Source organism: Neltuma alba, unplaced genomic scaffold (genome assembly GCF_004799145.2).
Source record: "Neltuma alba isolate B1F8T4 unplaced genomic scaffold, ASM479914v2 tig00012850_pilon, whole genome shotgun sequence".
Taxonomy (NCBI): Eukaryota; Viridiplantae; Streptophyta; class Magnoliopsida; order Fabales; family Fabaceae; genus Neltuma; species Neltuma alba.
The window spans coordinates 41,288-53,114 of NW_021637236.1; the positions used below are offsets into that span (position 1 = coordinate 41,288).

General features: G+C 35.3%; 1 protein-coding gene across 1 annotated transcript; it reads left to right on the forward strand.

The window, feature by feature from the left end:
- Window positions 1-3,775: 3,775 nt before the first annotated feature.
- LOC114731846 (uncharacterized) lies at window positions 3,776-5,836 on the forward strand. The gene is made up of 3 exons (XM_028919091.1): window positions 3,776-3,880; window positions 4,019-4,894; window positions 5,690-5,836. Exons 1-3 carry the CDS (start codon window positions 3,776-3,778, stop codon window positions 5,834-5,836), a joined length of 1,128 nt encoding a protein of 375 aa, XP_028774924.1.
- Window positions 5,837-11,827: the final 5,991 nt, after the last annotated feature.

An 11,827-nucleotide genomic window follows, 5' to 3' on the forward strand; every position in this document is an offset into this window, starting at 1 on the left:
GAGAGAGATGGGCTGGCAAAAAAAAACTAAATTATTGAAATAATACCAATTTCTATCAAAATTTAAGTTAATATGAATAGCTTTTTAATACTTGTTATTTCACATATTAGACTTGTTATTGGCAATTTAATTGTAAAAATAATAACAATTTATGCTAAAATTTAAGTTGTGAATAGTTTTTCAATACTTGTTAATTTTTATACTAGACTTGTCATTGGTAACTAAATTGTGAAAATAATGCCAATTTCTGCTAAAACTTAAGTTAATACCAATTTTCAATATTTAGTTTCTGATTACAAGTCTTTATTAAGAAATAACAACAATGTTATTAACAATTATATTATCACTGCGTGGGGAGAAGTTTCCAGAGATTTCCCAGTTGCAGTATTAACTGGTTTAATGTGTGGTGATGGTTTAACACGTAGCATTATTTAGTGTTGGTGGACTCCGGATGGCTTTCCCTGTCCGAGGTCAATGTGTGCCTTACTTGAACCATACTTAAAGCATTAATCGCTCATCTGGGGTTTTACGATTGCGAAAGTATTGCTACATATTGCCAAAGTATGGGGATCGTTCACCCATAGCCGTATTATATTTGCTCCATATAATTCATGTTTAATCATGTCTATGGCTAGTTTAGATAAAATACTTGCATATTCCATGTAAGAATATCTATCCTTTTCTCTCACTTCCTAACAGCTCTTTTAAAAATTAAGGAAAAAAACAATAAAATACCCTAAACATTGCTAAAGGACAAATCAGTGTGAGTAAATTTCAAAATCCCAATTCGGGAGGTGTTTGGCAACCCTCAAAAGTATTTTTAAGAAGCACTTTTCCGCAAAACGAGATAAACTCCTTTACAAATTTACTTCATAAACCGTAAAAGCATTTTTAAAACCATGGTTTGGTCTCACCCCTTATATCATTTTGAAATTTTCAAATCTTGTAAAATTACACAAATGTCTTTTACTATTTTTTTTCTTTTTTTTTAAATATTACCACCTCAGCACCTTTAGCTGGTTTTCGACCTCCATAGTTTCAGCGCTGATGACTCTACCAACAACATGCAGCCATAACCTCGTGACAAGTCATTGGAGCTCTGATGACTACTCTTTCTTATGTATTGACTACTTTTTTTTAAGCTATTGACTATATTTGTTTTTAAAACTCCGATAACTACTCTTATTTAGCTATTGATTACTCTAGTATTGTGATTAACTACTTTTACTTTTAAAATTTTGGTGACCACTTTTGTTTAGCTATTGACTACTCTAATTTCGCTATTGACTACTTTTGTTTCAAAAATTAAAAAAAATACATTGAGTGTCTTTTTGTTTAGCATTTTTTTAGGATACTTTAGTGTCTTTTTCCTTAAAAATTAAGATTCCCCTTTATCTAATGTGTATGGAAATGTTTTGGAAGACAAGGTATCGTCATCATCGGCGAAAATGAGAGGATCCATAGGTGGTGTAAGGAGGTTATTGATCTACATAGTGAAATCAACAGAGCTTGTATTAGGAGCAGCAGGAGTGAAAACAGGTCAGGCCAGGCTTATTTAGTAACAAGCTGGCTTAAGCCTAGCTTGTGGCCTATTATAGACTTTTTTTTTTTTAGCCTAAGCCTGACCTGTATAAAGACTTAGTCTAGCCTGAGCATGTTAAAAAGCCTATAATTTTAAATTTCAAAATGCATAGTAAAAAATATATAGACTAATAAAAAGGTAAAATATACATACTACATAATAATTATTTTTAATTATTATCTTTTATTTAAATTTTAATATCATAAGTAATATTTTAAATCTTAATTACGGTTAATACTATTGAAAACAAGTTATAGTTATATATTAAAATTTGAAATAAAGTATAAAATTAAAATTAAAATTAAAATAAATAAACAAACAAGGCCTAACAGGCTTTTCAAAAAGCCTAGACTGGGCCTATTATGCTAAATAGGCTATCAAAAAGGCCTGAGCCGCTTTCTATTTGGAAACAAGACAGACCAAGCTAAATGTAAGTTAAGTCATAGGTCGCTGGCCTGTTTCCACCCCTAATCAGGAGGTGGTGACAGGCCAGTCATGATGAGAGAGAAGGGACCAAGAGAGGGAAAGAAAGAGAAGAAGGAAAGAGAAAGAGATGGGGGTGACAAAAAAAAAAAAGAAACGAATAACATTTTGATTTTTTTTTTTAACATTTCATAGTTCATATTTAGGACTGGATCTCTCATAGCAATTTTATTAAATCAAATACCCATTTCATAATTTTATAATTTTAAGGGTCTTTGTTTGCAATTTTTCCTCTTTAAAATAATGAAATCAATACTCCTCAAACCCTTGTAAAATAACTTGTCATCTAAGATCATTAATTTCTTAAAGATGGTGGCCTATATGAAAAAAAAATGGAGTGATCAGAGTAGTTTTGATACTCACCACAACATTACTATGGTAAGACATGCACCTTTTCTTTTCTATTCTTTTTTTTTCCCCTTTGCCAAAAGAGACGTGCACCTTATAAATACAGTTTTAATAATCTAAATTAAAAAAATTTTAGCTGATGCTTTTTAAATAAATCTTCATTTTTTGAAAACTGATAATTAATAGATTATTTTAAAACATATATAATCAATCAGCTATTTTCTTTTCTTTTTTTGGATATTACAAGGGAAGAAAAAACTAACTAGCCATAATTAGAGGAAGTAGCCATGTCCTTCTGGGTAAAGAATAGCAACCCATTAGACGGGTGAGTGATGGGATAAAGCCCAGGTAAAGCATCAAGAGCCTGCTTTGCCAGGTAGTCAGCAGCAGTATTAATTGATCTTGGAACATGCATAATCTCCACATCCCAAGAACATGCAATCAAGGATTAGGCTTCTAAAATCAAATGTTCATCTGGACGTCGACTCACATCCTCTTGGTGAGCCAGCCGGATCACCTCCTTAGCATCAGATTCAATAATTACCTCTCTCTTGCCTTTATCCCAAGCCATCTTCAACCCGAGGACCAGAGACCATAATTCAGCTTTTAAGCTATCACCCTCTAAAGGCCGAAATAAGAACCCTTCAAGAAAAGTGCCATTCCAAGAACGCATCAAACCTCCGTATCCTGGGCCTTGAGGTTGAGAGAAAGCTCCGTCAACATTGACTTTGACCCAACCTTGTGGAGGGGGACTCCACTTAGCACCACGGTCTTAAACTGCCCAACCAAAAAGATTAATCCCCTTGAGCTTCTATAAGCCTTGCCTTAAACTCGAGATGACACTCTTAGTTCTTACCAATAACGAATCATTAGATGCAAACTTGCCATAAAAAATAAGCTCATTACGTCGTGTCCAAATCAAACAGCAAATAGTACTAAAGAATTCACTCCAACCATCCCCAAAGAGAAGCCCTCGATTTTTCAAGTTTAATTTTGTGAAGAATAGAGTTAACAATTTTGTTATATTAACTGATTCTGTTATTTATTAAGTGTCAAGTTGCTGTACATCATTTCCCCTGTATAAATACGTTTCTCTCATTAATAAAAGTTAAGTCATTTAGTTTTACCAAATACTGTTACATGGTATCAAGAGCTTAATTTTTTTTCCTCTCTTTGTCGTCTTTCTATTTCCCTTTCTTTTCTGAAAACTCACCGACCCTCCCATGGCCGCACTCATCTTCTTCTCCCTCCATTGATTTACAGAGCCCCTACTACATTCACCCTAGTGAAAATCCTGCTCTGGTTCTGGTTTCCCCTCCCCTTGATGGATCTAACTATCACAGCTGGGCTCGCGCGATGCGCATGGCTTTGCTCTCCAAAAACAAGCTCGCGCTCATCGACGGCTCCCTCACTCCACCGAAATCTGACGATGCTCTGTTTCACGCCTGGGACCGTTGCAACAACCTCGTTCAAGGCTGGTTAATCAAATCCCTTTCTCCAACTATTGCCAAAAGCATCCTTTGGTTTGACAAAGCTTCGGATATCTAGAGCGACCTTCGATCGCGTTACTCTCATTCCGATCTATTCCGCATCGCTGAACTATAGGAGGACATCTACAGTTTACGGCAAGGCAGTCTTAGTGTCAGCGAGTATTACACCCGTCTGAAGATCCTGTGGGATGAATTGGACAATATTCGCCCCCTAAAACCCTGTTCCTGCACTTCCGCCGATACTGCGCTTCATCACCGTGAACAAGATCGCATAATCAGATTTTTGAAAGGCCTCAATGATTCTTATGGCTCTATCAAATCTCAAATCATGTTGATTGACCCTCTACCATCGATTAATCGGGTCTTCTCCCTTGTGATTCAACAAGAACGGGAACTCACTACTCCTCTCGATTCGAAGATTCTAATTACCAAAGGACCACCTCTGTCTTCTCGTCCTGCTCCGGTTGGCCCCAAACCCACAGCATCTGTCACCAAACAGTGCAGCTATTGCGGTCGACCTCGTCACACTGAAGCCATATGCTACCGGAAACATGGTTTCCCTCCTGGCTTCAAATTTCGTTCCCCTGCCACGGTAAACAGTATCACTACTCAAGACTCTGGTAATGTTCAAGAAACTCATACTGCTGCTTCTCTTCCTGTTTCTTCCTCTTCCACGGCTTCCATTTTACCTCATCTCACCTCTGAACAATACCAACGTCTCCTCACTCTCCTCACACCTCAACAACCTTCGGCCTCTGTCAACCATTTCACCGCTTCCGCCAAGTCACCTAAAGGTATACTCAATTCTTCTTTGCATTCCGTTCCCTGGATCATCGATTCAGGTGCCACTGACCATGTCTGTAGCAATCTTGATCTTTTTTCTTCATATCATTCCATTTCCCCCGTCTCTGTTAGTTTACCTACAGGGACCCAAGCCGTTTCCACCATATCTGGCACGGTTGTCATATCCTCTTCCCTTGTTCTCACCAATGTTCTTTTCCTCTCTAATTTCTCTTTTAATATTGTCTCTGTTTCTCGGTTAACAGTATCTCTTAATTGTTTCCTCACTTTCTTCTTTTAAGCCAATCAAATAAATCAAGCTGAAAGAATCCTCTATGGATGGTAGGATTAATAAGACAGAGCCATAGGCTCCTTGTATCTTCACAATCTCTAAGAATATGAAGCAGATTCTCAAAGATTACTCCACACCATGTGCAAGTCAAAGCCGTACACATACCTCTCTTGGCTCTGATTTCATTCGTTAGCAGCTCGTTATGGAGTGCTAACTAAAGAAAGGTCTTGCACCTTTGCGTAACTAGGAGCTTCCAAACCTTTTGCTAGATATGATCGGAAACATCCTGTTCATTCGAGATGTGATCATATACCAATCTGATGGAGAAGATCCCACTGTGGTTAAACTTCTACTTGGCCAATATTTTATCACAGTCTATTTCCACACCTTTCTCAACATGTTTCCATGATTTTTTTTTTAATACCTAACCACGTGTTTGATCCTCCTCTCTCAAAGTCAATCCATGGCATAAGATCGTTCCCACAAATATATTTACTTCTGATTACTTTAACCCAAGGATCATCCCGTCAATTAATGAGATTCCAGCTGAGTTTAGACATGTAGGCTTGATTCTGGTATCTCAAGTGTTTTAGACCTAGGCCCCTATTTTTCTTAGCTTTACAAATTGTGTCCCATGCAACAAGATGGGTCTTGCTCCTCTTAGCCATAGAGCCCCAAATAAAATCATGATTACTCTTCTCAATAGTTTCACAGGTTGAAATAGGCAGAGACCCTGTTTACATAGAATGCCCAAGTATTGTAGAGGTCACTGAAGAGACAAGGGTAGATCAACATGCTAGTGATAAGGAATCAGCTTTCCAGCTAGCCAGTCTTCGCTTGACTTTATCAATCACATCCTGATAAGTATCCTTTGAGACTCTTTTATGATGAAGAGGCACTTCCAGATATTTGCCTAAGTCGACAGCTATTTGAAATCCCAGAATAGTACTTATCTCTGTCCTTCTTGTATGATTCACATTACGTAAAAAGAAAACCCAAGTCTTCCTTGCATTCACTTTTAAACCCGAAGAAGCATAAAACTCATCATGGCACTTTCGTACACCTTTGGCCTGAAGTACAGATACCTCTGCGAAGAGAATGATATCCTCAGCAAAAAAAAAAAAAATGAGAGAGACAAGGTCCTTTCTTACATAAAGAAATTGGAAGCTATAATTTCTTTGCCACCTGTTCTTGAATCATGTGAGCAAGTTTCTCTATGCAAATCACAAACAAGTACGGGGATAGAGGATTCCTTTGTCTAACACCTCTGGTGGGAATAAATTTTTCTGCCTTCTTCCCATTCCAGAGTAGCTGCATGGTTGATGTGGTAACATAATTAGATCTGATATCAATAATATGCATCAAAATTTTGATCTCAACTAAACAACCCATAAGAAAGTTCCAATTGACTCTATCATATGCTTTCTCTAAGTCAATCTTAATGGCCATGAAACCTTTGTTCCCCTGTTTAGTTCTCATTGAGTGAATAACTTCCTGAGCAACTATGATATTATTAAAACTATGCCTCCCAGGGACAAAGCTGCATTGGTTTGGGCTAATAATGGAACCCAATTAACAAGAATTTTCGTGATGATCTTGAAGATCACATTACACAACCTAATTGGACGCAAATCTTTAGGTTCTTCCAGATGGTCTTTTTTGGAATAAGAACAATATGGGTACCATTGATGTCAATTATATTGGACGGCTCCTGCCAAAGATGTTTGATAAAAGAGCAGACAAAGTTCCCTACTTGATTCCACTAGCTTTGGTAAAACAAAGCATTGAGACTATTTGGACCACGAGATTTAAGAGCTCGCATGCTAAACTGGGCCTCTTTAATCTCAGCATTACAAACTTCCCTCCCTACCCAGAGTAGGTCAACTTCAGGTATCTTAGGATAAAAAATGGTGCAACACACAAGCACCCTAATATGAGATTTCTCAGTGAACAGTTGAGAGAAGAACTGGGTGGCCAAATGTTTGATAACTGCAACATCATAAACCCAGTCATTATCACTATTACGAATTATGCCAATAAAGTTTCTTCTTCATCTTCCATTGGCCTGATTACCAAAAAATTTGGTATTTTTATCTCCAGAAATCTGCTACTCGCTTCTAGCTTTTTGTGCCCAAAGTAAAAATTCTTGAAGAAGAACATCCTCTAACTCTTTCCAAAGTTGGTGTTGGAGCTACATAAGTTTGGGATTTAGTGGACATCTCGCTTCAACCTTTGTAATACCCTTCAGCCAATGCAATAATTTTTTTTTTTTTTGGGTATGAGTATGCCCAAAAATTTCCTTGTTCCTAGTAACACACGCCTCCAAAAACTTCTGTACATTAGTATTCCAGGATTTTTGGGTTGACCAATTATTTTTTCACAAATTCAACAAATTGATCATGCAACACCCAATCAGCAAGAAAACGAAAGGGTTTATTCCTTCTCCAATGCTTGTTAAGGCTGTTCAATCTCAGAAGCAAAGGTCTATGATCAAATTTATAGAACGGCAAATGTCTAACAATGGCACCAAAAAGAATCCAAGGCAGTCATTTGCTCCCATAGTTTTATCAATCCGTTTTTCCACATTGGTCCGTTTCCATGTGAATCTTGGGCCAACTACATCTATGTCATTCAGTCGCGTATTAGGAGCAAAGGAACAAAAGTCTCGGTCCGAGTTGCAGATGGCACTATTCAAAGACCGATCAGCAGATATAAGTGTCGCATTAAAGTCTCCAGCTAGACACCAAGGACCATCAAATTGGTTTCGTACCTCAACAAGCTCACGCCACAAATCTTATCTTCTTTGCAATGAGGGGCTAGCATAAATGACCGTTAACCACCAACATTGTCCCTCAGTATTTCCAACTTTCAAGGGAATGAATTGAGGCTTCTTTAGCATCACCTCTACTTGTCTAATTCTATTAGACTAGAGACGCCAAAGACCTCCACTAAATCCAACCGCATCCACAATCTCAGAGTACTAAAAGCCCAATTTATGAGAGATCTCAATAGTTTTATTACCAATGCCTCTAGTTTCAAATAAAGCAACAAAATCTAATGAGTAAAATGAAGTTAACTTTTTAATGAGATTGGGAAAGGTACGAGCTCCAGTCCCTCTAGAGTTCCAAAAATGGAAATTCATTGAGAACCATCAATGGACAGTTGGGAGGGGACTCCCAGATTCCCGTCATTAGTAAGAGGACCATCCTGAGGATTCTTTTGTCATTAAAGGATCTATACCCACTTCTATTCTTCCAGACCCATTAATCGTTTTCATGCTTGTAAGCTCAGTCAACCCATTACCACTACCCATACCTTCCTGCCCTTTTTTCTCTATCTCAGGTGTGTTATGTACAGTACAATCGGTGTGAATAGTTTGAACTTGTTGGGCCGTTTCTGTAGGCCCAGACATAAGTATAGAGAAAGGATTAAAATAATTAACTGGATCATGCAATTCATTATTTTTTTTTTTGGTAAGGATGCAATTCATTATTTTGTAGATCTCGTTTCCCCTCATGGTGACCATAAATTTCAAATCCAGAATTATTCTCCTTCCCGCGGGTTCTTCGCTTGACTATTTTTCGTTTTGCACCAATGGGGACCTATGCTTGCTCCATATTAATATTTTCCTTAATTTCTGCTCCAAAAAATCTAGAGATACCTATCATAATCCTTCCTTCTTTATTACCACCGGTAACCTTTTCCTCTTTTTTTTTTTTTTTTGGTGAAAAGTAACCTTTTCCTCTTTATCCATTGAGATGCGTGTCTCATTGCCTTTTACAGAATTCCCACATAGAATCACACCTTTCTTTCCCCCAGATTCTGCTTGAGATCCCCTCATATATGTTTTAACTGATTTCTTGCTAGAATCTCTATTCAGAATCATGTAAGGACTGAATATCCCTCCTGCAGATTCAATCACTCTACTCTTTATCGAATAAGGATCATTCGTCACCGGAGTCTAACTAGGGGTACCCTCTGGCTTAGAGCAGGGGGCATTCTCAGTCGTGGAAGGTTTTTTCTGGGACTCAACTTTGTAAGGACATCACTCCATGTGGTGGCCATACTATTCTCAATGAAACAGATGAGATGCAGACCTTCATAGTCAATCTTGTGATTCTCACCAAAGTGTTCAAAGGAAGAAGCAGAGGTTTCTGTAGATTGACCTCAATGTAGATTCGCGCAAAACCCCCCTTCTCAGAAAAAGTCGTTGTTCTATCTATCTATCTTTAACGTTTTCCTTACTTGATTACCAAGCTGATATAAGGATTCAAGATTATATAGCTCAGCCGGAAGGTCTGGGATTCGAATCCATACAGCTATTCATTTATGATGATCAACTTTCCAGGGATTAAAGTTTGGGCGCCACTATTGAACAAGAAGGCAATGTTCACCAATCATCCATAGGCCCTCTTATAAGGCAAAATCACGATCCTCTGCAGTAGAAAAAGAAACAATGAATTAAGCATTATTTAAAGGCATAATCTTGATCAGTTTTTGAGGACTACTCCACATGCGCTCCATTCGTTGCTTCATAAAGCCCACCCTGAATGACTTTCCTAAAAGTTTCACAATAAGAGAGTTCATATAAGGTTTACACCACACAGCATACTCCCCAGCAGAAAACTTTAATGGACGAGAACTTCCCAGTTTTCATCTAAGAGTCCTCATCTTCTTCTCCCTCTGAGCCATCCCCTTCAATCTTTTTATTGCTAGTCTCCATCGGCATCTTGCCACCAAACTTAGCAAAATAATCTTTCCAACCAGTCATCACTTCACTCGCCACCATGTTCATCTCCAAGAAACCAGAATCGCCCAAACTCAACAGCTCAATCAGCTATCTTCTAACAACATATAATAATATAAATTGTTCATTTAAAGCACTTGATTAGCGGGCTGAAATATTAGGACCAAGGGTAATAAACTAATTATCATATTCATACTCGTATGATATGCATATTGAACTTGTGGGCCAAAAAAAAAAATTTAAAAAGAATATTTATATGATTTGAAAGGCAAAAGAAAATGTGTATTTAAACAAGATATTTATATGATGGGTACATCTCGAGATGGATCCGTTGGGATTTGATTAGGCATTAAAAATTAGAAGGATCCATCTGTTATGATCTCTACCGGATGAAGAAGATCTTCCAATTAGCTGGCGAAGAAAGAAGCCAATTATATATATGGTTACAGGTTCTTGCTAGGGTTGTTCCCATCAACACCTGGTCTCAGTTGGGACGGGAACATCCCGTTTTGTTTTATTTTTTTTTAAAATATTTTTGCCTTATAATTGGGCTATTGCAATAGATTTTTTTTTTTTGTTTTAGTTTTAGGTTTTTGGGTTTAGCCTTTTGGAAAGCATCTTTTTATTTTCTTTTTTACTTTTTTTGGGCTTAAACATTTTAAATAAAAAGCTCAAATAAATAATAATTGGTAACATAAAGCTCTAAATCAATGTTTTAGAAGCTGGGCAGGACATTAAACTAGAAAGACTAACGAGTCATGGTTCATACGAGTCTGATCAGTAATGGAATAATTAGATAAAAATAATGGTATATACTTATATAATAATATATGCATTAAAAAAATTAAATATAAAGTTACCAAATAATTTAAAAATAAACTTTAAACAAATTTAGATTATAAGAATATAATAAAAACGCATGTTTAATTTATATTAATTATTTTAGATAAAAATTAAAATGAAATAAAAATTTGTAAATAGATCTAAGAAATTTATTTAAAATATAAAAGGGATAATTAATCTCCAGGTCCTTATAGTTTCATCTGATTTTTAATTAGGTCCTTATAAAATTTTTTATTTTTATCAGATCCTTTTACTTTCATGTATTTTTAATTAGGTCCTTCTATTTTTTTTTCTTTTTATCAGGTCCTTATAGTTTCACTTATTTTTTAATTAGGTGCTTTGTAGTTTTTGAAAAATTATTTATTAACTTTATTCTTTAAAATTAATTTCATTTTTAAATTAATAATTATATAATTGGACAAAATAATTAATATAATCATTTAGTAATTAATAAATAATCAGAATAATAATTATACTTAAATATAAATTATTTATAATCATATTTTAATTTTAGATAAATTTATTATTATAATTTGAATTTTATAATTATAAAAATTTGAATTGAAAATAAATAATATATTTGTTTAACTAAAAATTTAAAAGAATATTAACATAAGATTGTTACAATAATTTATTATTTTTAAAATGTTATTATTTGTAAAATAAAGAATAAAAACTAGAAGGACCTAATTAAAAACAAAGTAAAACAATAAGGACCTGATAAAAAGAAAAAAAATTATAAGGACTTGATTAAAAAGATATGAAAGTATAAGGATCTGATAAAAAGAAAAAAAATTATAGGGACCTGATTAAAAACTAGTTGAAACTATAAGGACTTATATATTGATTATCCCAATATAAAAAAAGAAGAAAAATAAGTAGGGAGGATTATAATGAGTTCTCAAAAAACGAAAAAAAATTAGTAAAAAAATTTTAATAACAACTTAAATAATTTGCAATGATAAATCTCAAAATAAAAAATAACAAATCATAAAATTTATTTTATAATTATTTTTTTTACGATCTGATTATAATTCTTCTAAATAAGTATCTCAAACTTAAAAAGATGTCTGAAGGTATCCAATAAAAGGCTAAAAAAAATTCGCAACTAGGATAAAAAAATTGCCTCGGTGAATGTGTGTGGTAGTGATAGCCTGAGGGGTGGGAAGTCAGATTTATTTACATTGATAAAAGAAAATAGTGGGGCAGACCGGGCGGTAAAACGTGCTTCTTTGCTCCTATCCTTTTGTCATTTTTGTTTC